The sequence below is a fragment of the Pezoporus occidentalis genome, unplaced genomic scaffold (genome assembly GCF_034315485.1).
Source record: "Pezoporus occidentalis ecotype Australia unplaced genomic scaffold, CSIRO_AGI_Poc_V1 ctg45, whole genome shotgun sequence".
Classification (NCBI taxonomy): Eukaryota; Metazoa; Chordata; class Aves; order Psittaciformes; family Psittacidae; genus Pezoporus; species Pezoporus occidentalis.
Window position 1 is genome coordinate 4,835,930 of NW_026915780.1, and position 24,826 is coordinate 4,860,755.

Consider the following 24,826-nt stretch of genomic DNA (forward strand, 5'->3'; position numbering starts at 1 on the left):
TTCATTTAATATTGACTACATCTAAGCAAAAACACATGGCATGGGACTTGCTGATTCAGTTAAAGTCACCATTGTTGAGTTATATCTAACCACATGCCTTGTGGATTGTATTAAGAAATGAAACTGGTTGGCTGGTGTCATTTCACTTTAATTCAGCGCAAGGGTATCATGAACTTGGTCATAGGTCCCAAAGGAAGGGTGGTCCTGAATGACTCCTTTTGGGTCACAACAGCTGTGTTGCTCTCCCAACAGGCAGATGAGTTAAAGAGATAGCACAATGCTCTAGAGAAGGAAGCTGTGTCAGATGTTTTCAGCTGCAATGCTGAAGCAGTACTGCGTTTTAAACACTTTGGGCCCCTAAAATATGCCACTATTCCTCATGTCATTATTTTAAAATATATTTATTAACTATATTGGCTGCCTCTAGTTGGAACAAAGAAATTACAGATGTATCAGGGTCAGAACACTGATTTTGTACAGAAAGTTGGCTTTTCAAATGATTTCCTTGCCTCACGTCTTCCAAAAACTCTGCTTTGAGTTTGTTGAGTTCTTCTGCCAGGCTCTTCAGCTCACTTGGCTGGATGTTTTTATCTGAAAGAAAATAAAGCCAAACTTTTAACTTCATGCTTTAAGAGAAGGTTTACCGACTTTCACTAACTCTGTCCAGCCAACTGAATGCAACTGCTTCCATCACCCCTGCAGGGCTGGGGTTTATCCCAGGGGAATGTCACCGGCTGAGTCCCACCTCATGAGCTATCCCCCAGAACAGACTGCACTTACCTCTGGCCTCCTTCATTGCCTGAGAGACGAGTCGTCTGCAGGTCTGGTCAGCCTGATGGACAGCACTGGCTGCACAGATGGCCCGATCGGCTTCCTGCCGGGGTGACACATGATGTTTGGTTCAGACTCATAAGCTTTTAAAGCTCTCTTGGAAAACATGTAACGCATTAGCAGTGGCTTGTGCTGTGCAGGCTACTCCTGTGAGTTGGGGGCAGGTGTGTGTATCAGGGTGACTACCACAGATGGGTATGTGTGATGTTAAGTGAGACAAGGAGGCACAAAAGTACAAAATGTAATCAGTTCTAAGTAATGTTAAGTTTGATGGCTTTGTAATGGAAAATAACTGCTGTGCTTAGAGGTAGTTGACATAGTTTAAGGCCCTCAGGCCTTCAGTACAAAAGGTGTGAGAAAAGCAGAATAGAAGGACAGGACCTGGGGATAGGGAGTATCTGGGACTAGCAGATGTCCAGGATGAGAGCAGTTAAAGATAAGTAGAAGGCCAGGATGATTGCTATGTCTGTAATGTTAATTAAGCTTGTTGGGAAAAGTAAACGACCCTTAAAGACCACCACACTTTTGTAGGCATGCCGGAAACCTTTTGGAAAATGATGTAATATGCTCAGTAACCATATAAGGATGACCTGTATAGCAAATCGGAGACACACGTTAGGAGGAACTATCCCCCGTGTCTCCCGGCGAATACCTGCTTGTCAACTTGAAACTCTGTTGGCAAGTTTGTTCCTGGAGTTTTCTCCGAATCATAAGAAGTGAAAATTATTGTCGTCAGGGTGTGACAGCTCCAAAGTCCCTTTGCTACTATAGAACACTTAACAGTATTCTTCAAGGTATTTCAATGGTTTAACTTAGCAAGGGTGACAGCTGTACCCACTTCAAATGGGAGTAACTTTTCTGTGCATGCTTTTGTACTTAAGAAATAGAATCCTAGACTGGTTTGGGTTGGAGGGGACAAATAAAGCCCATCCAGTTCCAACCCCCTGCTAGAACTTCTTCCTAAGAGCTCATCTCAGTCTCCCCTCTGCCAGGTTAAAGCCATTCCCCTTGTCCTGTCCCTACGGGCCCTTGTCCAAAGCCCCTCTCCAGGTTTCCTGTAGCCCCTTTAGGCACTGGAGCTGCTCTAAGGTCTCCCCTTAAGGAGCCTTCTCTTCTCCAGGCTGAACCAGCCCATTTCTCTCAGCCTGTCAGAGAGCTATTTCTTAGTTTCTATTGTGAATACAATTCAGGTGTAACTCACTCATTCCCCACCACCTGGCAGAGCCATGACCGGAGTCAAGCAGCGCTACCTTTTGCTCAGCGTTTTCCTCATTTTGCTTCACAGGATTTTCCAAGGCAGCAGCCAGCAAAGCTATGATCTGCTCACTGAGAAAACAAGGATGAACCACATTAAGTTTCACTGAAGATTCTTCTTTCATTTTGTAATGACAGCTCAGCACAGGAAGAAACCCCCAAGTTTTCAGTTTAAATGTTATGAGGCAATCAATGAAATTATCTTTACATGGAAAGTTAGATGAAAACCAATTATAATTAAACCTACAGCCAATTATTTCCAGGCTGAATGATTCAGACAATTTACATATATTTTTAACAACAGTTTAGAACTGTGGTTTGTTTTGGAGGTAACGCTACAAAGAGTGATGGCTGTGAGGTCAGAGCCATTGGCAGGTATTGTGCATCACTGATTGGCTTCTGAAAATCACCATAAAACCATTTAGATACAGTAGAAAGCTTCTGCCCACCCATCTATGAAAGCAGGATCCCCGAACTGAGCATACTTCTCTGAAGTGCAGTCAGAACTTTGCAGGATGAGGCTGTTCTGTTCCCAAGCATTTTTCTTTAGATCTGGCATTTCTATTTTGCTTGCCATTAAATGTATTGTCTGGTCAGGTAAGGGATGACTCCTCAGCTGATTTCTCTGCAAGCAGCATTCAAGTGGAGACTCTAAAAATATCTGGCAGTAGCTCAAGGAATCTAAAAGAACATCAACAGACAATTTTACCTTTAAACTGTTCAAGTAAAGATTTCCAAAAGCAACACGCACAGGAAAGGCTTTACATGAATGAGGAACTTCTGCAACTAGTTCTGAGCCTGAAAATAACAGAATCACAGAATCCTAGCGTGGTTTGTGTTGGAAGGGACCTTAAAGCTCACCCAGTTCCAACCCCTGCCACGGGCAGGGACACCTTCCACTAGAGCAGCTTGCTCCAAGCCCCTGTGTCCAACCTGGCCTTGAGCACTGCCAGGGATGGGGCAGCCACAGCTTCTCTGGGCACCCTGTGCCAGTGCCTCAGCACCCTCCCAGGGAAGAGCTTCTGCCTAAGAGCTCATCTCAGTCTCCCCTCTGGCAGGTTAAAGCCATTCCCCTTGTCCTGTCCCTACAGGCCCTTGTCCAAAGTCCTCCCCTGGCTTTCTTGCTGGCCCTTTTACGTACTGGGAGGCTGATATAAAATAATTTTATCTTCAAGGCTGCTCATCTAGAGATCAACGTAAGAAAGGCTTTAAGTGATGCAGTAATTCCTAACAACGCCATAATAAAGCTGTTGCTTGCTATACTGCAGGAATCTAGCAATAAAGAGTAACTCATGTTCTGCTAGAGCACTTAAAGAAAGGCACTGAAAGCACATCGAGTTTCCTACACAACCCATTCTCACGCATAGGCACAAACAGCAGTTACATTTGCGAGCCAGCTGGAACACCTCGTATCTCATGCTCTGGTAATAGAAGTTGTCATCCAGGATGATGTAGAGCGGCCCGGACCCGGCTGTGTGCGCGCAGTAACGGCCACCTCCGCCCTCCATGGAGCGGAGCAGCCCTTGCCGCTGGCAGCAGGCCATGAAGCGCTCCCAGGCGGGCTGGCTGGAGGGGCCGGGGGCTGCCAGCGGGTCCCCGGTGAGCAGCGCCCGCAGGAGGCACTCCAAGCACTGCAGCAACGCCCGCCGGCTCTGCTTCCAGTCGGGCAGCTGTGGAGGGAGCAGCACAGGGGTGAAAGCTCGCCCCGGTCCCACATCATCGCCATTACCACAGCCGCTACCACAGAGCTCCCGCCCGCCATGAAGGAAGCGCCGCGTTGCCTGGCAACGGCCGCCGCGCGACCAGTGACGCTCTCGAGCTGGCCAATGGCCGTGCCACGCTGTTCCCGGCTGGCCAATGAGAGCAGCGCACGGCACTGACCGAGGGGTTTGGTTCCGCCCCTGGCTCCCGTGGGCGGAAGGCCTCCGGTGGGATCAACTCGTCGTAGGTGAGGAGCGCGCAGGCCCAGCCCTGGCGCTGCAGCAGGCGGCGGCGCAGGCCGCGGGCCAGGCTGGATTTACCGGCCGCCGGCAGCCCGCAGAGCACGCACAGCCCCACCCGGCCGCCGCCGCCCCGCTCATCGTCATCCCCCGCTGCCGCCTCCAGGGCCGCCGCAACCGCCGCTCCCGCTGCCCAGGCCTGCTGCGCGCATGCGCGGGGCGGGCGGGCGAAGGGGTCGGCGTGGGCCCGGGCGGGACGAAACGGTTTTAGTCACCTCTAATTTGGTAATAAACTGAATAATGGGGTTTAGTGACCCCGGAGGCGTGAGGATAATGAACGGTCCCGGCTATACCCGGCGGTGGCTTTTGTTATCATAAGATATCATTGGGTGTTCTGAGCGTGATCGTTTAAGTTATAATAACGTTATATGCTTGTTAGAAGGTATAAATGATAATAATGTTTAATAATAGCAATTGCAGATGCTAAGTACATAAGGACACTTCTTCGGAAGACCCTCTTTGTCAGTGCTGTTGGTGCCTGCAGCATGTTTTGGGTTGTTCCATCCAGTTCTTCAGTGAAATGGCCATTAAGGGAGCTGGAAATACCACCTTGGTGAGGTGATCCTGGAATTTATTCCCTCTTTTTGGTGGTTCCTATTCCCAGGGCTTACAGGTGAGCGCAGTCAGTGTGGTTTGCTCTCATGTACACACTGACCGGCATCCCCAGCTTCCTCCTGGCCAGCGATTTTTTTCTCCTTGGAGCAGCTGCTTTTCCATGAGCTGTCATTTTGACAACCTGTGTATGTTCATATCAAATAAGTACCACTTCCCAATTGTCCCCTTTAGAGTGATGAAAGTTACCTGTTGCTTCTGTAGTGGAGCCAGATCCTAGAACAAATCTCATACCATGATAACCAGCAGACATTAAACCACTATTGAGTTTATAATGTTATCCCTGTTACACCACATTTTCTGTTACAACAGGAATGGCTTATTCCTTCAAGACTCAGATCCATTATCTACAGAGGTTTTTTCCATTGCTGGTGGCCAATGTGATGTTACTTTTATAGTTGGGTTGGAAGGGATCTTAAAGCTCATATAGTTCCAACCCCCTGCCACAGGCAGGCACACCTTCCACTAGAGCAGCTTGCTCAACTAACTGAAGTGGAAGGTATGCAGGTGACAGGTAGTGAGAGGTGGTATCCAGATCCCAGCTCTGATAGTGCTGCATGGAAGCTGAAGCTTGGAGCAACACACAGGAAAAGCTTGGCCTGTGGGGAACAGGGAATGGCTGCATCGCTGGCAATGTACAGCCAAGAGGATGACCCAGGAGGTAGACAGGCTGCAGACTTCCAGTGGGGTCCGTCTGTGTTCTAATTTTCACAGCAGTGTATGACTAGAGGTGGGTAAATGATGCCTAAATAACTGAATTCACTCCTGTTTGCCTGGCAATTAAGGCTGTGCTTAGAAGAGTCCTGTTCTGTGATGCTCTTCCAGATTTCATCTAACAGGAGCTGAACTTCAGATTTCTGATTTAAAACAAAAATAGGAAGTGAGGTAGAAGAGGTACAAATGCAGCCAGCAGTGACTAGGAGAATAATGGATGTGACAAAATCTGTGTTCAGTGCCTTGTAGCATCAAGTCTTTTCCAGAGGTATGTGCTTTCAGGAAGCATTTTGGCTGCACAAGGAGAGGAATGGAGGACAGCTGTAATTCCTTGTCAGAACTGGATGAGGGTTCCCAAGGAGCTTTTCAGGCAGCTGGTCTAGGTGGGACTGCAGGTCGCTGAGGTCCTGAAGGAGCTGCTGGAAACTGGGTTTGCACTGGCTGCCTGAAGTCAAAACCACATTTTGTGAAGTAGTTCATGACTTGAGACAACTGCTTCTTTAGCATCTTTAAACAGTTGCTAGGATTTATAGATATCTCTCTGCCTGCCCCTCTCCCTAGTAGCATTTACATTGCCATTGTGCTGTTTTCCATACAAGCATTTAGTCTACTATATCTGATATGAGGCTGCATGGAAAATTCTCCTAAACAGGATATGAGACATTAGGAACTTCACAAGGATAAAGCAATGTAAACACAGAAAACATGAAGTTAAAAACCCCAGACTGGTTTGTGTTGGAAGGGACCTTAACGCTCATCCAGTTCCAACCCCCTGCTACAGGCAGGGACACCTTCCACTAGAGCAGGTTGCTCCAAGCCCCATCCAACCTGGCTTTGAACACTGCCAGGGATGGGGCAGCCATCAGGATTCTTTTCTAAAATCTAATCTAAATCTCCCCTCTGCCAGTTTACCCCTTATACTATCCCTATTTGCTTGGTTTTAAACACTACAAACCTTGGACCAGGAAAATGTGGTACAGTAAAGAAATCAGGAGTTGATGTGGCAGGCTGGAAAAGATATTGCAGAAAATCAGGTTAATAGAAAACACAGATTTTGAACTGTAGCTAATATTGACTATTAAGCTAATGGTATTTTAGAACTGCTTTTCATTTTCTGTAACATTCTTCATATTCTCTTGCAACATTTTGGTCTGATACTTTTTATTTTGCTTTATCAGCATTGGATCCACAGCCTGGCTGAGCAGCTTCTCTAGTATGTGGCTGCAGAATTCAAAGTTCAATCTTTGGCTGCTCTGCTAAGTAGCAACCCGTTCCATCCCATACTACTCACAGCCTGTATTGACAGGGCAGACAATAAAGCTTATGCTTACCCAAGCTGAAATCTTATCTAATGATTTATAAGTGATTTTAAATACTTGGTTTCAGTGTATCGGAAGGACACAAAGTCACCAGTAACTATATTAGAGAACAGGCATGGTATAATTTGGATTACTCAACATGAAATAATGCAGGCATGCATCTATCTTACCTGATTACTTCTTGTGTTATGACTTGGTGTGTTATTTTGCTTTGGTTGTTCCACATTGTTATCCCTGAAATAAAAAACATGTCATCAGGAAAATCCCCATGTGGTTTAACCACCTTCAGGGATGAGGCTGCAGTGGTGAGATCAGGATTCCATGTCTGACTCCAGGCCTTTCCAGCCTTGACAGGTGACTTCCATGTGTGTGCCCCTCTGTCCATATAATACAACTATCAGTAATAACTAGGGAAGTGCACTGTATCTGGGGGAAAAATGATTGAGAACTGACAACTGGAGTATCTGGATTAAACTACCTAGTAGCAGAGGACTGGCTCCTATGCAACGTACTGTTAGCTGAGATGATGTTTTCTTTTTGGTGGGCTGGAATTCTTTGTATAGATAAAGCATCTACCCAGCTTGCTAAATGAATCTGGAGCATGCTCCCAGGTGTTGAAATAGGCATTTGTAGTAAGTGAAATACCTGTGTTGTCTTCTGCTTTTCCTGCAAAACTTCCTCCTTATTGCGTCACGTTTAATGACTGCTACTACAGCAACAGTTACAAGTGGCAGCACAAGGAGGAAAAAAATAAGGAGACCATCCCGAAGTGATGTATCTAGAGAAAAAGAATTGGAATAATGTAAGGTAGTAATCTTATTTAACCTCATATTAGAGAATTTTTTTTCTGCTAAAAACCACCTTTCTGTTGTAAAAACTACAGTCTTCAAATTGTCATAGATAAAAACTAGTAACTTCACTGAAATGTTTAGATTCTATGGTCAGAAACATAGGATTTGGCCTTATGTTATTACAAGTTCTTTCTGCCTTACCCACCCCATATTGTTTGATACACAAACTTTTTTCTTTTCCATATATTTTGTCAGGAATTCTAAAGCAAACAAACTCATTTTGTATTTCCTTACCCACAACTGATCTGCACCTCTTCTCGGCCTTCCTAAGCCTCTAATAAATAGAAAACATTTTTTTCCCTTTCCTAAAATAATGAATTTAGAAAAGCTTGATAAAATATTAATTGTTCTTTGCCTCACAAAGCTACAGACGGTGATGAACTTAGCTTGTAAACAGAGAGAGGGGAAACATTTTGTGTGGTCTCAGTGTAAAGGCTCTTACACAAGCTGCTTACAACTGCTGTTGGCTGCATGTACCTCCTTAACCCCTCTCATTTCTGTGAGACCCTTTCCACATATAAAGGCTGCTGTTTTCATAAAGCATAGGCTGATTTGGGTTGGAAAGGACCTTAAGATCATCTAGGTCCAGCTCCCTGCTATGGGTAGGGATGCCTCACACCAGACCATGTTGCCCAAGGCTCTGTCTGACGTGGCCTTGGAACACGGGGAACACGTGGCCTTGGAAATGCCATGGGGGAGCATTTACCATTTCTATTGCTCAAGCTATAGCCTTCCTCTATTAAATCCATTGTATCAGAACTCTGTTTTAAATACCTAAGTAAATATCTAAATATTTAACAACAATGTAACAGTAATTCTGAGCAACTAATGTATTGCTTTTTAGCTCAGACAAAACAGCTCAGATTCTCCCTTGGACCACCTCCCTTGATGTCTGCAGACATACAGCTCTGGTAATAACATCTGCTCTTCAACTTAGTCCATGATTAAGTGTTCCATGTAGTAGAAAAAAACGGTCGAAAAGTGACTGAAGCCCCCTGTTATTAGTAGATCAACAGCCATGGGGAGCAGAATGAAGGCCAGTTTCACAATCTTACCTATGTGAGCTGGACCACTGTCAATGCTGCCCCCGTAGCCTGACCGGTTACAGAATGGAGGCGCCCATCCAGAGTTGCAGTGGCAGTTCCCGTTGTTGTTACACACCTACGGTGGATACAACAGGGATTAGTCAAGCAAATGCCTTTTGGAAGTGGCTGCTCTCAACCTCCAGTGTATATTTGGAGTTCCACATGGAAGAGTGCATGTGGAAACAAGAAATATGGCATAATATTGTATAGAAATACACAAAGTAATAACCAGGAATAAGCTCTCCCCCTCCATCCCAAAACACTGAGTGATACTGATACTGCAAGTTAATTCTCTATAGACATTAAACTTTGGGGTTTTATTTGCCTGCAATAGATTATAGTCCAGAGAACTCAGATTTAAAACCTTTGGACTCCATTTTGATCTTTCATGGAAACATTTGTAAGTGAGGAATCACTTGTCCTTGTCAAAGGAATATTTTCCTTTTATAATTCCACAGCTCACTAGTAATAGAAAATTCCCTAGGGATATTCAGAAAAAATGCCTTTCAATGTCAGTGCTAAGCAGTTTACAGTGTACTGACACATGAATTACAGATAAAAAGGTGGACTTAACTTTTAATACAGGTGAGAAAACCCCAAAGCCATCTGTCTGGTTATTGCTTTTATGCAGGGATTTTGCACCTCTCTTTGTCTTCTAGAAACAGGGCATGAAGACACCATCTACTCACCCCATTGTCGTTACACTTCTGCTTTACATCACAGCTATAGCCCAGATTACTTGCATCAACACATTCAAAATCCAAACAGGCCTGGAAAAAGTAATTGGTGTCTTTCAAACTCCAAACTTCAAAAAATCCTGTCCTTTTAGAAATAGGTAAATGTATGTGCTTAGAATTCTGCAACTTTTACTTAGATGTCCAGAAAAAGGGCTGGTAGAACATTCAGTACTTCACAATTTTATAGTTGGATTTGTTGCAGAGAAGTCTGTGGATGCATTTTGATGAGTAATTTGGAAAACTGATAATATAGCTCATTGGTTTGTAGCATCCCAGTTTTTGACGAGCTAATTGTGTGTGTGTATCTCAAAAAGGAGATTTTTTCCTTATGGCATACAAATAAGAGAGCTGTGTAATGATTCTGAAAGTTCTGAACTTCCCAGTTGGTGAAATACATTCTTTAATGCTGCTGTGATTCATCCTACCTTCTTTTCTCCGCAGGCTGTTCCATCATGAACTTGAGCAGGATCAGGGACATCTGATCCTAAGTCAAAGTCAGAAGACCAGCATAAAACCCCAGATGCGTTATTGACAACGCTCCAGGCAGGAAGGTTTTGAAGACTAACAGATGTGCACTGGAGCTTGCCACACAGACTATGCCTGTATTGAATGAAAGACACTCAGAAACAAGGTGAACAGGGAAAAAAAACTCACAGTTTCAGTGCAAATACACCATCCAGTCAAACCTTTTAGCTTGCATTTCAAGGAAATCCTCTTTTAAATCTTATGCTTTAGGAGTTTGTAACAGAATATATATTTTTTCCATTGTAGATTTTAGAGTTAGCTTTTATTTGTTGGTGACTTACTGAACAGGACATTTCTTGTACACTCCACCTTTCATTCCACAGTTTCCAAACCTGTCTCCTTTAATATTTGCTCTTTCAAAGCATGCATCAGGTGCTTTTCGTGCCCCTGTACAAAAAGCAGTGAATCTTAGTAAGCTACTACAGTCTGAAAAATAGGAGAAACAAAAAGAAATATTAGGAATATCTATTAGGAGACTGCAAGTCTTTTCACATTAAATTATCAACATACCTTTTCCATATATAGATTCACATTGTGAATCAAAACTCTGGCATACTCCATAGTAGCAATAAGCCTTCATGTTGCTGCATGGGTAACCGTTCATGATATAAACATCCTCTGGGCAGTAGGCATCGCTTCCATTGCAGTACTCGGGTAGGTCACAGAAGTCCATTTTTGATCTGCACTCTGTTCCTGCCACTTTAAACTGGAAGCAGAGAGGAATGCCACCCTACTTTTATTTTGCAACAGCAGAAGTGCTGACACAAAACAATGACAACTGGGAGCCTTTGGGGATTTTAAGGAAGACAAAGCAGTTTTGGGGATCAGTTATCTAACGAATATCCAAAACTTCCCTCAGTTTCATATGTTGTAGCTACAGTTTATGAGCTGAGCCTACACAGGACTTGGGTAGATCAGACAAATATGTACACAAGTATCAATTTAAAAGCAGCCAGCTGTCACAGATTTGGGAGAGCCTTGGTGTTGCATAATGGAGATCACTACTACTGAGTCACCTGGTTGCTCCTGCCTCCTACGAGGGGTGACACAGAGATGATATTCCATTTCTAAGCTAGTGCCTGAGAGTTGTTGGACACAAAGTCACTGCTTACATGCTTCCTACTGGTGAATATAGCTTGATAATGGGAAAGTATATTGAGTGCTATGATAGCTCTTTTCGAACATTAAAAAACACTAGTAAATAGTATTAATTTAGCTTAATACGACAGTCTACCTTGCAGTTCTTGCAGCACAGTCCTTGAGCACATTGCGATCCAGGCGTGAGTTTGCAGGTTGCAGCATCACAGCAAGGGTTAGCACATTCCTGAAGAACAACCATGGACAAGGGGACACAACGTTTTTACATTGCTCTACAGCTAGGAAACGACATGATCAAACCAAGTGCATGGACAAACCAGACTTTAAACACACTGTCTCTTTTGTGTGTTCTGAGCTTGACAGCTTTCTGCTCTAACAGGAACCAGCACAGTTCGGCTGTATTTTCTTACTACAAGTCATCAGAAAAACATCTGTGTTTTGATGTGTTGTGGCACGGGGGCATAGGATATGTTTACACTTTAAATGGACACTAAAAGAAGCAGAACACATGGGGGTTACTCCTTATCATTCCTTCTCCTGTCTTATTTTTCCACTACACTAGCAGTGATTTTAGGCTATTACTAACATTTATCTTCATATTGCTTGCCAAGATGTAACGTTACAAGGAAAACTCCTCAGATATTAATGAAAATACTGAAAGGCCAGCATTATACAATAAATATAGCAACAAATATCATAACACAATATAGAGCAAGTATCCAATTGAATTTAATTCATTACCTCTGGTTTGCCACAGTCACATTCTTCATTACTATCGACCACGTTATTGCCACAGACAGGTTCCTTGTAAACATTACTTGTTTTGGGAGGATTTCTAAGGCAGTTTCCTCCTCCACTGAGAATAAGGTTCTCAAAATCATCAGCACTGCAGGTGCTGAAATTCCTGGATCCACTGGAAAGCATAATATTACTTTTTTATTATAAGCATTTTGCTTACAGGGAATAATACAACTCAAGCCCTTAAAATATTGTTCGTCTATAATAAATAGCATGTTTTATAATGCTGGGAGAGCACGAGATAGTTTATTTTGACTATTTTGCAATACAGTATAGTACTAAAAGTTTAAAATAATATTTATAACATAAATGAAGTACTTTCAGAAGTCAAAGAGATCATCAGATTATCCACTCTGGCATCCTATATAAAACAGGCCTTAGAAATCTCTTTTGTGTAATGAGTCTGAATATGCTTGATTCAAAAGTACTTTCCAGAAAGGCATCCACCTTACTTTGAGTCCCTAAGAACGCATGAATACATCTTATTATAGTAGTTTTGTCCAGTGTTCAGTTACCCTGATTTATTAATACAAATTAAGATAGATAAAATAATATGATCTTTTTCTCATAAGGGGAAGCCAAAGAGCAAGTGAACTTAAAGAAGTATCAGCTGAGAGGTTTGGTTTAAATTAACTGTTAAGAATGTGTGTGAAGGATACACATTTGCATGAAGCCAGTGAATATACATAAAGGATTCTCAGTTCTCAGCAGGGTAAAAAAAACAGCAACACACTATCATTAAAATAAATAATTAGGAAAATCCAGTTTTTAGGAATGCTACAAATAAAAAATTACTGGATTGGAAAAAAAAATACAAAGTTTCACATAAGTTAAAATGGTTAAGTCCTAACTCAGTGAATTCACCTCTGTGATTAAACCTTTCAAACTAATCCCCATTCAAAAAAGTTCTTCAGTATCCATGGGAGATTCACAGCTTCTAAGGCATAGTCACTGCAGATAAATAACAATTATTGAAATAAAACAACTGGAAATCTTACTTATCTGTGCTGTGCATAATATAGGATGCAGGACACCTTGTGTCATCATGTTTCATTCCAAGATTATGCCCCAATTCATGAGCAACTACTGTAGCATGACGCAACACATTGTCATGATTCAACTAATAGAGAGAATCAGTGTTAAAAAAATTGTGACACTAAAGAAAATACTGTGTTATTATTGATTTATTCAAGCCCCAAAGCTCTCAGAGGCTGTGAAGACAGAATACGGAATTGTTTTGCAGAGCAGAAGCAGCAAGAACTAACAATTTACCACTTTATTTTCAGGTAGGGCCAAATTCTGCCACTCTTTGTATTCCTTCCATTAGGATCATGTTCTGAATATTAACAGTTGGCAGCTGGACCAGAGGATCATGCTCTGTGTGGCAGTGTTCAAGGCCAGCTTGGACAGGGCTTGGAGCAAGTTGCTCTAGTGGAAGGTGTCCCTGCCTGTGGCAGGGGGTTGGAACTGGGTGAGCTTTAAGGTCCCATCCAACACAAACCAGTCTGGGATTCTGCAATCATTGTAAGTTGTTTCCAACTGAAATAATTCTGTTCTATTCTAACACAGTTAATCGCTCATGACACTGATTTCAATGGAGTCTTCAATGACAAATGTACTGTTAAAGAACAACTGTTCTGTTAAAGAACAGAATCTGCTTCTGAGATTGTCCATGGCATTGTGGCGTTCATACTGTAAGGACAGGGACCTCTGGAGATACAATTCTGCCCCAAGGGTGATGGAGGAAAAAATACGTTCTTACTAATTTTGCCATCTTTAAAATTTTTGCCTATTTACAGCCTTACTGTGGGGAAATCCTGACACTTGAGAATATAGTGTTATGTTCACTTTCTATCCATGTAAAGAGTAGAAAAATACACAGTTTTGTAGCTGCATCCCCAGAACACTGTGGTTATGAACTTTAATGGTATGAGGATGGCTTTTTCTTATGCAACCTTGAGTTAGATGAATTACAAAAGGTGACCAAAAAGTTATTTCAGGACTAAATCAGCCAAATGGACTGGAATGTGATGAAGGGAGATGAGGGAAATTGGGAAATACGCAAAAAGTTTTAAATATGCACAAGTCTTTACATAAGAAACCCCATGAAAGGAACTGTACAACTCCAAGCCTCGTCTCTGAGACTGGGGTGACTTGATCAAATAGATCAGCAAAGGGCATGTTACTTATTAGGCTGTACTTCTATGGAGACAACGTCTGCCAATAGCAGTACCTACAACCATGTGTATTGTAAATGCACAGGGGAAAGCCTTCAGGTGTCCCACTAGCAGGATATCTGTGATGGTTTAGCAGCTCCAGTGCTAGTTTCTTCCATTAACCACAACATTGTGTACTTACAGTGCTGATTGACCCTCCCTGGACTTGTGAGCAGACGGTACCCACAAAAGCCATTCCAATGGATCCACTGTAAGAGCTTCTCCCTCTGCAACAAAAGCAGTTTAAAGGTGGTGTTGAAAGAGGGGCTGAATGTTTAAAAGTTCTACTAAAAGGCAGTGATGAGTTTGAAACAAAAATTGCAAGGCAAATTTTGGTCTTGAAGTCAAGAAGAAATACATCACCATATCAGGGTTTCACTATAATTAACAATGAATACCTGAATAAATTAGCTTGAAAACAATGATAAGTCACCCAAGCCTGCTGTGACAGTGTTTCTGAGTTCACAGAACCACAGAATGGTTGAGGTTGGAAGGGGCCTCTGGAGGTCATTTGGTCCAGCTCCCCCCCTGCTTAAGTAGAGCCACCTCGAATTGATTATCTGTAAATAATTCATTATAGTTTCTTGTCTATAAATGTTGAAAGCTGAATGAATTTTACTCCAGTTGTATTTTCATTCATACACAACCCCTAAACCATACACATCAGCAACACTGGCAGTGTGGGTAGTTCTTCCACTGCATGAAAACTTACATGATGAGGTGGCCAACATCATTTCTTGATCGTTTAAGAAGATCTTTCTGTCTCCAAGAGACAAATCTGCTGAGCACATCTCCAGCTGACCCTTCCATCACAGATATGTGGTTTGTGTCTGTCCAGATCTCTAATCCAACCAGAACAATCTGGATGTTTAATGCTGCATACATCTGGAAAAAAACACAGTGATAATTGCTATACATCAGTCTGTTTCAAATGAATTATGACAGATTGCATCACTGCTACTGAGTAAACAGTAAGTTCAACACAGTGATGAGACATAACTTTATTTGAAATTAAATATAAAATATTAGTATTTATAAATTAAAACAGCTACAGGTTGAGCAAAGAAGAGATTCAGAGCAGTCCTGCGGAGAAGGACTTGGGGGTGTTGGTCGATGAGAAAATGAACATGAGCCGGCTTCAGTGTGCGCTCGCAGCCCAGAAAGCAACCGTATCCTGGGCTGCATCAAAAGGAGCGTGACCAGCAGGTCGAAGGAGGTGATCCTGCCCCTCTACTCTGCTCTTATGAGACCTCACTTGGAGTATTGTGTGCAGTTCTGGTGTCCTCAACATAAAAGGACATGGAACTGTTGGAACAAGTCCAGAGGAGGCCATGAGGATGCTCAGGGGACTGGAGCACCTCCTGTATGAAGACAGGCTGAGAAAGTTGGGGATGTTCAGCCTGGAGAAGAGAAGACTGCGTGGAGACGTCATAGCAGCCTTCCAGTATCTGAAGGGGGCCTATAGGGATGGTGGAGAGGGACTCTTCATTAGGGACTGAAGGGGTAATGGGTTCAAACTTAAACAGGGGGTTTAGATTGGATCTAAGGAAGAAGTTCTTTACTGTAAGGGTGGTGAGGCACTGGAATGGGTTGCCTAAAGAAGTTGTGAATGCTCCATCCCTGGTGGTGTTCAAGGCCAGTTTGGACAGAGCCTTGGGCGAGTTGGTTTAGTGTGAGGTGTCCCTGCCCATGGCAGGGGGGTTGGAACTAGATGATCTTAAGGTCCTTTCCAACCCTAACTATTCCATGATTCTATAAAATATATTTATGAAATATAAACTAAATATATGTGTTTATAATATAAAACTAAATAACATATGACTGAAGTCAGTCTACTTCATGAAGTTACCTAAACATATCTCTCATTTGGAGAAGTTGGAAAGATGATGTTCATTCATTTTCTTAGCTGTCTTAAGGAGAAACTGGGAACAGATCAGTAGTAGAAACTACTGAATCTAGGCAATGTATCTGACCTACCCCATCAACATAGTTAATCAGCTCAACTGTTTCCTTTTGCACTGCAGCAGCGTCAGATTTCTTCATCAAAAACTGTAAAATACCATGGAAGAACGTCAAAGAAAGAAATTAATGGAATATTAAAATGTATTTAGCATTGGATGATATCATTACCCTGTTGTTATCCACAACCACAAATAATTCCACATAGCTTTTCTGTGGCAGGACAGCTCGCTTCATCTGCAAATTAGAAAGCACAGGAAGTTAATATAAGAATTAACAAGTTCAAGGTTCTTTACTTATCTTTCTCATGATTTTCTTTTCAGGTGCTTATAAAGCAGTGATGCATTTTTTAAGATGGTCTCAAAGGTCAATTTGCTCTGTTTTTCCACACTAATACTTGTATATCAGTAATCCACATCTGGTCAGACACTGGGATGCATGAGCTGGGTGGCAGCTTCATGCCTTTCATGTCATACCCATGACTGCCTTGGGCAGACCTCTGCTCTTCTGCTAAAGGATTGCTTCAAGCTGTGTTAAATTGTGCTGTTCTTCTGTTTCAGGATGTCCTTAGTGATACTCCCACCAATTTGAGGGCCATGAACATGAAGGCAAAACCCACCTGCTGTGACACCATGCCCAAGCAAGAGCTCTGGAGACCTTTGGCTGCTGGGATGGACTGAGGAGGTGGCTTGGACTGAAGCTCTCAAGAGAGAAACAGAAATGTATTTACCCTCAAAAGCTTCTCCCTGCTAGAGGTACTGTTTGAAACAAAGGTGTATTTCACAGCCTGCTTCACAAACGACTCCTCGTGATGAAGGCTGCTGTTCAGCACACCACACCGGAAGGGGATATCCTGCATATCTTCTGACTGGTAAAACACATGTTCAAACGTGCTGGATGCGTTGAGTGGCTCCATTCCATACCATTTACCACCAATGTAGAGAATTCCTCTAATAATGATAAAAGAATGAATAATTATTCCACAGGTGTTCCCTCGTGGTTATGACTAGATGATTGAATGACAGCTGGATACTTAGAAACTAGAACTGTTCATACCACTTTGTTGAAATGAATTATTATCTTACATTATCTTAATATAGGGTGTAAGTTCAAATGACTGAAAGGGTCTCTTTTAGTCCTTATCTCTAGTCTCACTCCTAGCCCCATGCAGCTAAAGTAACCTAGTATTTTAGAAAAAGATATTTTCTAAGACACAGAGAGAGGCTAAAAGCAATCACCAGGGTGTTTGTGAGGGCAACAGCAGTATTGCACTGCTGAGTGCATTTGTCCATGGCTCATAAACACCCGGTCCGTGCCCATTTGCTGTTCTTTTAGAGCCTATTATCTTGCTTTCCACAATCTCAAACTATATTTAGAACAAGAATTCTCTAGTTAATATCTTGTGAAAGAAGATCTTCAAAAACGTGAGTACGAAGTAGCCAAAGGATTTGAGTCTGATTAAGTTTTGCAGAACAGTCAAAATGGAGTATCTGTTCTGCTTACTGAGATCCGGCATTACCTGAAACACCAGTATGTTGACCATTTTATTCTTCAGTTAAAGGAATGCCAGAAGTGTCATTATTTGTTGTGAGTGGCATCTCACTGTGATATTATCAATGAAAGATATGTGGGTGATCTTTATCCCGTTTTCCTCTTTCTCCTTGTCAAAAAGACATCAAACTGAACAAGCCTACTACATGCAACAGGTATATCCAAAGTCCAGCTAAAAAGCCCAGCTCAGTGAACACCAGGGAGCATGGACACACTCTAAGCACATTCTGAGTATCTGCAGCATGTGGTGTGTGTGCCATCTCATTTTATCAACTCGTGGACTGATTCTGCAGGGAGAAACAATTGCCCTTTATGCATTAATCTGGTCCCTGTATGTTTCTCCAATTAATGTAATTTTATTGGTTTTGAAACACAAATTGAGGAAAGGCTGAGAGAGCTGGGTTTGTTCAGCCTCCAGAAAAGAGGCCTCAGGGGAGACCTTGTCACCATGTTCCAGTATGTAAAGGGTGGCTACAAAAAAGATGGAGACTCCCTTGTTACAAGGAGTCACATGGAAAAGACAAGAGGTGATGGGCACAAGTTACTCCGGGGGAGCTTCTGACTGGACAAGAGAGCAAAGTTCTTCACCATGAGAACAACCAGCCATTGGAATAATCTCCCCAGGGAAGTGGTGGATTCACCAACATTGGACACTTAAGATTTAGCTGGACAGGGTGCTGGGACATCTAGTCTAGGTCATGCTCATGCCAAGAAAGGTTGGACCAGATGATTCCTAACATCCCTTCCAACCTGGGATTCTATGGTATGATCGAGTGTCTTAAGTTCAGTGAAAGCTCCATCAGATTGTTTTTCTTCTACAAAGGTGTCTCTCGTCAAGACATTTGCATCACGTAATAGAGGCTTCAGCTCATGCCTGTGTTTTGCTTATGTTTAGATTATGCTCTCTCACTTTATCCTTTCTCTGTGAAGGAATTTTGGGAAAAGGGAAAAAAGGTGTAGCTGAGGGAAACTATAAAACCTGTAAAGAGCTTCAGCTTCATCAAAAGGTGAAATATTGAAAGTATTTTAAAAGATTTGCAAGATAGGATGGTGTTTTTCAGCTGTGTGATGAATTTTACTGTTTTACATTGGTACTGCACAATGAATTACCCTGAAGTAACAAGCAAAAGTTAATACCTAAGGCCATCGCATGTGCTAAGAGCAAGCACCGAGTCAGCAATTCCTTCAACAGTGCCATGGTAATAACAGTGTGTCTGAAATGCAACAAAACCACGTGATTAATGACAAAATAAAGTTGTTGCCTTCAAATGCAAAGTCATTTTCTAACTAACCTTTGTATTTGCATGACATTAAGTCTGGCTGTTATGGATTTACAGAGTTCATTGTTCTAGAAGTAATCCCAGCCTTCTCGGAGTAAAATATGACTTGACATGAGTACCTGCAACAGGTCCCTTGCTTCTCACAACCAGCTTTTTAGTTTAACCATCACCATCTTTTAGCAGAATCTTTTCACCTACATTGCTCACCCTGTTCTTAAACAGACTGTTCTCAAAGGCTGATATGAGATCTCCCATCCACAAAGCACCCCATGAAGTCCTGCTGAGTTCACATACAGTTTAAAGTTGAAATGAAATACAGAAGTATTTATAAGGCTTGTTTGGCACCAAAAAACTACAAAGCTTTGATGCTGCTGTTGTATCTTTAATAGCATACTTATGCAAAGGCGACCTTATCAGGCAGCTCAAATTCAGTCTTGGCACAATCTCCTGGCATCTCCTTTCACACCTTGGAAAACAGTGATGTATATCACCATAAACAGCCCACTCCCTCATAAAACACTAAACCTCATGTTTTGTATCAATGGTAAGCATTAAACAGAAATGCTACAAATGTGAAGACTCACAAAAACCTCTTTCCAGACAAATGTATTTTCCTTTTGTAGATGCTTTATGTGCATCACTTGTATTTCCCTTTCATTGATAAAAATGTAACCTATTTTCACTGTGCTATTATAGAGATACGAAGGCACTCAGAATTAATGGTTGTGCATTTGCTTTTGCTTTGCCAATACATTTAGATGCACACACATCCTTCTTGCCCTCAGTTCTATTAAACTGGTAATATCTCCTTCAATTCATAAAGCTTGGCTTCCCCATTTTGAAGAAACTCTGACACAAAAGGGGAATGTTATTAATACAATACCTCATTTTTTGATTGTGTGGCCTCCAGTTTCCCATTTTCTCCGTATGTGTAGAGCATAAAGTCTTCGCTAACAAGCTTTCTGGAAACAAAAATAAGCTACTGCTCTTTTTAACAGAGAAGAAGATTTACTTCTAGAAAGCAAGAAGTAAATCAAGAACCCTAGTAAGAAATACACAGTTAGCAGCACACTCATGCTAATTGATATTAAAATCCATGGATGTGAAACAAAATACCTGAAAATGAGCTGAACTACTTGGAAAATAAGTTATTTTGAAATCCTTTAACTAAAGTATCTGTAGAAAAGTCTCTGAGCAGACTACATTGCATCAGGGCCTGGGCTATTACAAGCTCAGGAATGAGGAACAACAGTAACAGACACATTTCTTACATACAACATGGCTAACAACCCTCCCTTCACTAGTAAGAAGCTAATATTGAGATGAATTCTAATGTTCCATAAGGATTTTCTGAATTGTACTATCTTGTGCTGCTAATAAATAATTAATTTAAATACATTTCTTCACAGCCAGAAAAAATATTATTCCCTTGCATTTGCAAGCTTGGATCATAGCAGAGACACTATTTAACAGTCATATTGTAATTAGCATAATCTCCCATTTAAATGGTTTCTTCTGGATTTTTTCAGTATAAAAATACTTGTCTATATGCAGCTAACTCCCAAGATGGTGTGATTCCTTAGAACACTCTACTGCATACTTATTTCTCTTCAGTTTTAGGAGATATGTTCCATTTCTGGTTTTAACTGAGTAAGAAAGATTGTCATCAGAATGCTCCTGAAAACAGAACAAAACATATCACTTGATTAGGAGAGTTTCTACTTGGTTATTTTATCCAAGCTTTGAGAAGAGACATCCAACTACTATGTGCATTTGAAGTATCTACCAAAACACAGATTCCTAACCCTTGTGCCTCCTATATGTCAGTCTCAGCAGCACACTGTATATTTTTCCCTATGGAAAGTTTAAATTCTATTAATCTATACATTTTCATTGAGAAGACAGAAGGGCACAGCACATGAATGCACCTTTTACCCAACTACCACATCGTGTTTCGTGACACCTTATGTAAATGACTCACAGATTCTTCCTTCCCTAATAGCTTTGCATGAAGATGACTAATGCTATTTCATTACCAGTTACTGCAGTAATTGAACTCGATATCTAGCACAAAGGTAGATGACCTGAGACTGAAGAAGAAAGGCTCAGATTATTCTCTTTTAACTCATTCATCTTTGCAACTCTGTGGCACCATTTCTACTAAGCGAGGATCAGCCCTTTAGGTGCTACATGGTTGAAATCCTCTGGTTATCCAAAGACCAGATACAATGAGCAAAAGGACACACACAGCATGGACATTAGTTCAAGTTCAAGATCTAATCAGACCTGGGAGAAATGGAAATATTCTTCATATTCCTTCTCCCTTTTATCTGACAAGGCTGTTAAAAGCACTAGAAGTTTGAAAGGCTCTAACTTAAAGGGCAGTTGCAGACCTTTGTGGGAACAAATTTACCCAAAACTAGTTGAAAACACAAAGAATCTGAAGACATAGTGCAGGGCACGATCCATCACAAAAATAATCTATATACACCATACACTATGTGTGTAACACTAGCATTGTGCAAAACAGCAACATCAGAAGAAAAAAACAGAATAACCAACCTCGTGATAAAATGGGTGATGTTTCTCTCTTCCTGTCAGACGAGGAATAACTATTTCTAATGTAGAAAGTCTGGATGTTTGTTCAGAAAATACACCTGAAAATAAAGAACTTTTGGATTATGCTGGGAAAGTCACAGAAATCAATGTTTTCATTCATGGCCAAGTTACTCTTGGTTTCTGAGTGTTGAAACTAGATGTATGCGGCCTCATTCCCTATAGCAATGCTGTTTTGACTGTATTTAAGGCTAATGACTGCAGCATTCCAAACACAACTGATGTAAAATATTAAAACCTGTGAATTTAAGCAAAAGTTTTCTTAAACAGGGTGTCCCAAACTGGCTGCAATCTTAGCTTTACCTCTTGGTCTTAGTTACTTACATTATAAACTGGGTATTAGCTCCATTTTTTCTCATTCCTTCATAGAGCCAATATCAAACCAAATTATTTTTTGACTGAAAAAAACATAAATCCCTCAACCGATATGATAGGAACTTTAAATAGAGAATCTCATGAACAAGAAAAAAAGAGTAATGATAAAAAATTCTTTCCTGTATTCAGTGCATACTTCGATAGTGATGAAGAAACAGCTGAGGTCTGGAGAGCTCAAGAGAAACTATTGAATGATTTAAACACAGTTTTTCTTCATTCTCACATATCCTGGATTATTAACTTTGTCTTTCAGTTTTGAAACAGTTTTACTTCTTCCATGATCTGCACTTCTAACCTGATGTACCACAGAAAACCCATGCAGGTACCCTCTCTGTGCACCCATCTGTCCCCTCACGGTAATTTCTGAAGTGAAAACCACCTGTGCAAAGGATGCTAACATCTCAGATAGAATTAAGTTCCTTCAAGCTTTGTGAAATCACTTTGTCAGTGCCAGGAAGCCTGTGCTGACCTGTGAATCCATAGCATGGCTCTATATAGACATATAGTACTATTGTTTTGAATGATAGATCCAACTTTACCAGGATATTTCAGAACTTATAGAGAATTGGAGAAAACTGTATCTCCATTAGCATATATTCAGCCCCCAAATAAAGTGTGGATTTTTTTTTACTGTGTACAGAGCTATTTGCTGTGCTATTGCCTCCTGTTTCCATTTAAATCACTTTACTCATATTCCTTTCCCTATTGCCCTGAATGAGGAATACTTCAGAGTTATCCTCTGGATGTAATTCTGCCACTTGCTGTGTGTATAATCCCGGCTCACAGCGTTGCCTCCAGCCACTGCCTGACATTGCTGCATTTTGTTTGTTCCAACCACAGCCAAACCCTTGCAAAACTTTGTGGCCTTTTACACTGTTATCAGGATTATCTCCAGAACATCATGTTAATGTGGAAAGCTACAGGTAAGAAGGCTGCTGAGTATCTGGTTTTAGGTGAATAGTTTATAAAGACAAAAACAATCTCTAGTGACTTTATAACTGTGTGAACTTGAATTCATCTTCCCTTTTCCTGTCTGCTCATCAGTCTGGTTTGAGTGCGATCAACAGAGGCAAACCTATTGCTTTTAAACAGTAATAACATGGGTTTTAACAATGGAAGCAGTTTCTTCCTTCTTAAATTGTCCTTGCATAAGGAAACAAAGAGATTTCTTCTCATTTATGGCAGTCCAAAGTCACCCTCAGCCTCCCACATGTCTGTGAAAGGAATTTATAATGGCAAAGGAGCCACAGAATCACTGATTCAAAGTGGAGAGGAGGATTCGTCAGTGTAATGGTGATCTCTACCCATTAGATAACATCAGGATTTCAAAAAGGTAGGTGCAGGTAGCATATATTTAACATTAAAGGCTGCCACTGCAACTAAAATGTGGAAGTTGCTATTGGCAAACAGGTCTCGGTCGAATGATCGTCTCTCGACATTTACTTCTTTGTTCTTAATCTTCAGCACTTTTACTACTAAATCACAAAATCCATCTAAATTCATATCTGCAGCCAAATCATAAATGGCAATGAGTTAATGAGGAGCTAAAACAAAACTGCAGGGATTTCCCTTGCATTACTGATGAAGAAATCTTTTTCTACAGTCTTTACTACTGATGAGAGTAAAGCGCAGTTCTCACAACCAGTGTCCTGTGCGGAAGGGGGTGTATTTACGTACCTGCTACATCCTGGAGGAGAAACCACAAAGAGCTCAACTATAAAAAGCTTCCAACCTGGATTCTTTTCCCTTCACCTCTTTCTTTATTTTCTCAATTAGCAGGTCAGCTAATAGCCTAATGCCTGGGGAGAGCCAGGGCTTGATTTCAAAGCTGTGCAACATTATGATCAGGACCAGAGAATATGAGAAGACTAGGAGAAACTTTCTGAAAACATGAGAAAAACTGAAATGAATCTTACCTTTCATCCCAAAAGGTTTTCCAGTTAAAGTTAGTCCAAAAGTGAACAAAAATAGGCTGTGTTTTAACATTTCCTGGAGAAACTACTACAGTAACCCAGCAGACACTGTGAACCTGGCTCTATGCAGGAGAACTAGAAGAACAAGAACCGTCTGCTCCGAAGGTAAACAGCAGAAAAAGCACTTGGATGCTTCATCTCTGCTAAGGAAACGGGAAGTAAAATTTAATCCATTAGGCTTTCAAAAAAAAAACTGGTTAGACAGCTTAATGCAAATAAAAAGCAGCACAGGCTTAAATGCTGATTGCAGAAAGAGCACCAACCCATGCCAGGATCAAACTGGTTTATTCCAAAGGACTTTACTGCCCCAGTGAGATCATATGAGATTAGAAACACGCTACCGATGGATAAAATAGGTTGTTTAGAATGGTGATTGTCAGCTCAGTGAAAAAACTAGCATAGAGCAATCTACTCTTAGAAATTTCAACATGTTCTTTTCCCTTTTTTTTTTCACCTTTACTTTAAAAATAACCAAAATACAGTGTATATGAACACATGGAAACCCCACAAACTCATGGAACCCCCCAAAACAAGGGTTGTACCCAACCCTGCTATATTAAAAATAGTTCTTCTCACCAAAGGTCTGTGACTTGATGCAGCTCATCCCTCTTCTAGGTTCAGAATAATCTTCCGAGGCATCATACAACCACATTGCCACCAAAAGCAGCGACCAAATGCCTCTAAAACTGGATAAATTTGAAACACATTCCAGAAGCATCAAGCACATTTAGAACCTGAAAAAGGAGACTGAGGCAGCACAGTTTTCAAGCTAAAACATTTACATTAATTAATTTTAATGAATTCATTAATTAAACCAGAGCAAATACATTTTCCATTGCTAGCAAATCACATGAAACAATGGCTTAAGTGAAAGAGATGCTGATGTGTTTGTAGTATCAGCTTGTACAATGCCTGCTGAAGTCCATCTCCCTATTTTTACATCTGTAACTAATGCTCCTCAGCCAAGCACAAGGAGTTAGAACTCGATAGCCACGTTCCCTGGGTTTATGTCTGTGGCACAGCAGCTTTCCC

At 41.4% G+C, this 24,826-nt stretch overlaps 2 protein-coding genes and 1 long non-coding RNA gene across 4 annotated transcripts; 1 reads left to right on the plus strand and 2 right to left on the minus strand.

Moving 5' to 3' along the window:
• Positions 1-382: 382 nt before the first annotated feature.
• On the minus strand, positions 383-4,746 carry PSTK (phosphoseryl-tRNA kinase). Its single transcript, XM_062635077.1, has 7 exons — positions 4,741-4,746; positions 3,967-4,227; positions 3,470-3,755; positions 2,571-2,766; positions 2,082-2,157; positions 781-874; positions 383-591 (listed from the first exon to the last, which is right to left on the minus strand). The coding sequence occupies exons 1-7, from the start codon at positions 4,744-4,746 to the stop codon at positions 386-388; spliced, it is 1,125 nt and encodes a 374-aa protein (XP_062491061.1). The 3' UTR covers positions 383-385.
• Positions 4,747-4,830: 84 nt separating this feature from the next.
• LOC134172264 (disintegrin and metalloproteinase domain-containing protein 9-like) lies at positions 4,831-24,483 on the minus strand. Of its 2 annotated transcripts, XM_062635288.1 has the most exons (23): positions 24,371-24,483; positions 23,738-23,934; positions 21,393-21,487; positions 20,431-20,507; positions 19,714-19,792; positions 18,688-18,764; positions 16,730-16,949; positions 16,171-16,236; positions 16,018-16,089; positions 14,753-14,925; positions 14,183-14,267; positions 12,823-12,944; positions 11,768-11,939; positions 11,163-11,252; positions 10,439-10,634; positions 10,210-10,315; positions 9,829-10,003; positions 9,356-9,436; positions 8,637-8,742; positions 7,376-7,508; positions 6,901-6,964; positions 6,367-6,419; positions 4,831-5,856 (listed from the first exon to the last, which is right to left on the minus strand). In XM_062635288.1, exons 2-23 carry the CDS (start codon positions 23,805-23,807, stop codon positions 5,778-5,780), a joined length of 2,391 nt encoding a protein of 796 aa, XP_062491272.1. In that variant the 5' UTR covers positions 23,808-23,934; positions 24,371-24,483; the 3' UTR covers positions 4,831-5,777. The 2 variants fall into 2 exon arrangements, with proteins under 2 accessions (XP_062491272.1, XP_062491274.1); XM_062635290.1 differs by lacking the exon at positions 24,371-24,483 and having other exon boundaries at positions 23,738-23,968.
• LOC134172270 (uncharacterized) lies at positions 8,416-19,459 on the plus strand. Its single transcript, XR_009967886.1, has 3 exons — positions 8,416-9,445; positions 9,845-10,034; positions 16,560-19,459. It is a non-coding gene; the product is annotated as an uncharacterized LOC134172270 (long non-coding RNA).
• Positions 24,484-24,826: the final 343 nt, after the last annotated feature.

Bases quoted from the DNA above. Each gene is read 5' to 3' on its own strand.
- PSTK (XM_062635077.1), bottom strand. The intron at 875-2,081 runs GTAGCGCTGCTT...TCACCCCGGCAG, and splicing joins AGGAAAACGCTGAGCAAAAG to GAAGCCGATCGGGCCATCTG. The intron at 592-780 runs GTAAGTGCAGTC...ATTTTCTTTCAG, and splicing joins GGCAATGAAGGAGGCCAGAG to ATAAAAACATCCAGCCAAGT.
- LOC134172264 (XM_062635288.1), bottom strand. From the start codon at position 23,807: ATGTTAAAACACAGCCTATTTTTGTTCACTTTTGGACTAACTTTAACT. The intron at 10,635-11,162 runs GTAGACTGTCGT...CTCTGCTTCCAG, and splicing joins TGTGCTGCAAGAACTGCAAG to TTTAAAGTGGCAGGAACAGA. The intron at 10,316-10,438 runs GTATGTTGATAA...CTTTTTGTACAG, and splicing joins TGAATCTATATATGGAAAAG to GGGCACGAAAAGCACCTGAT.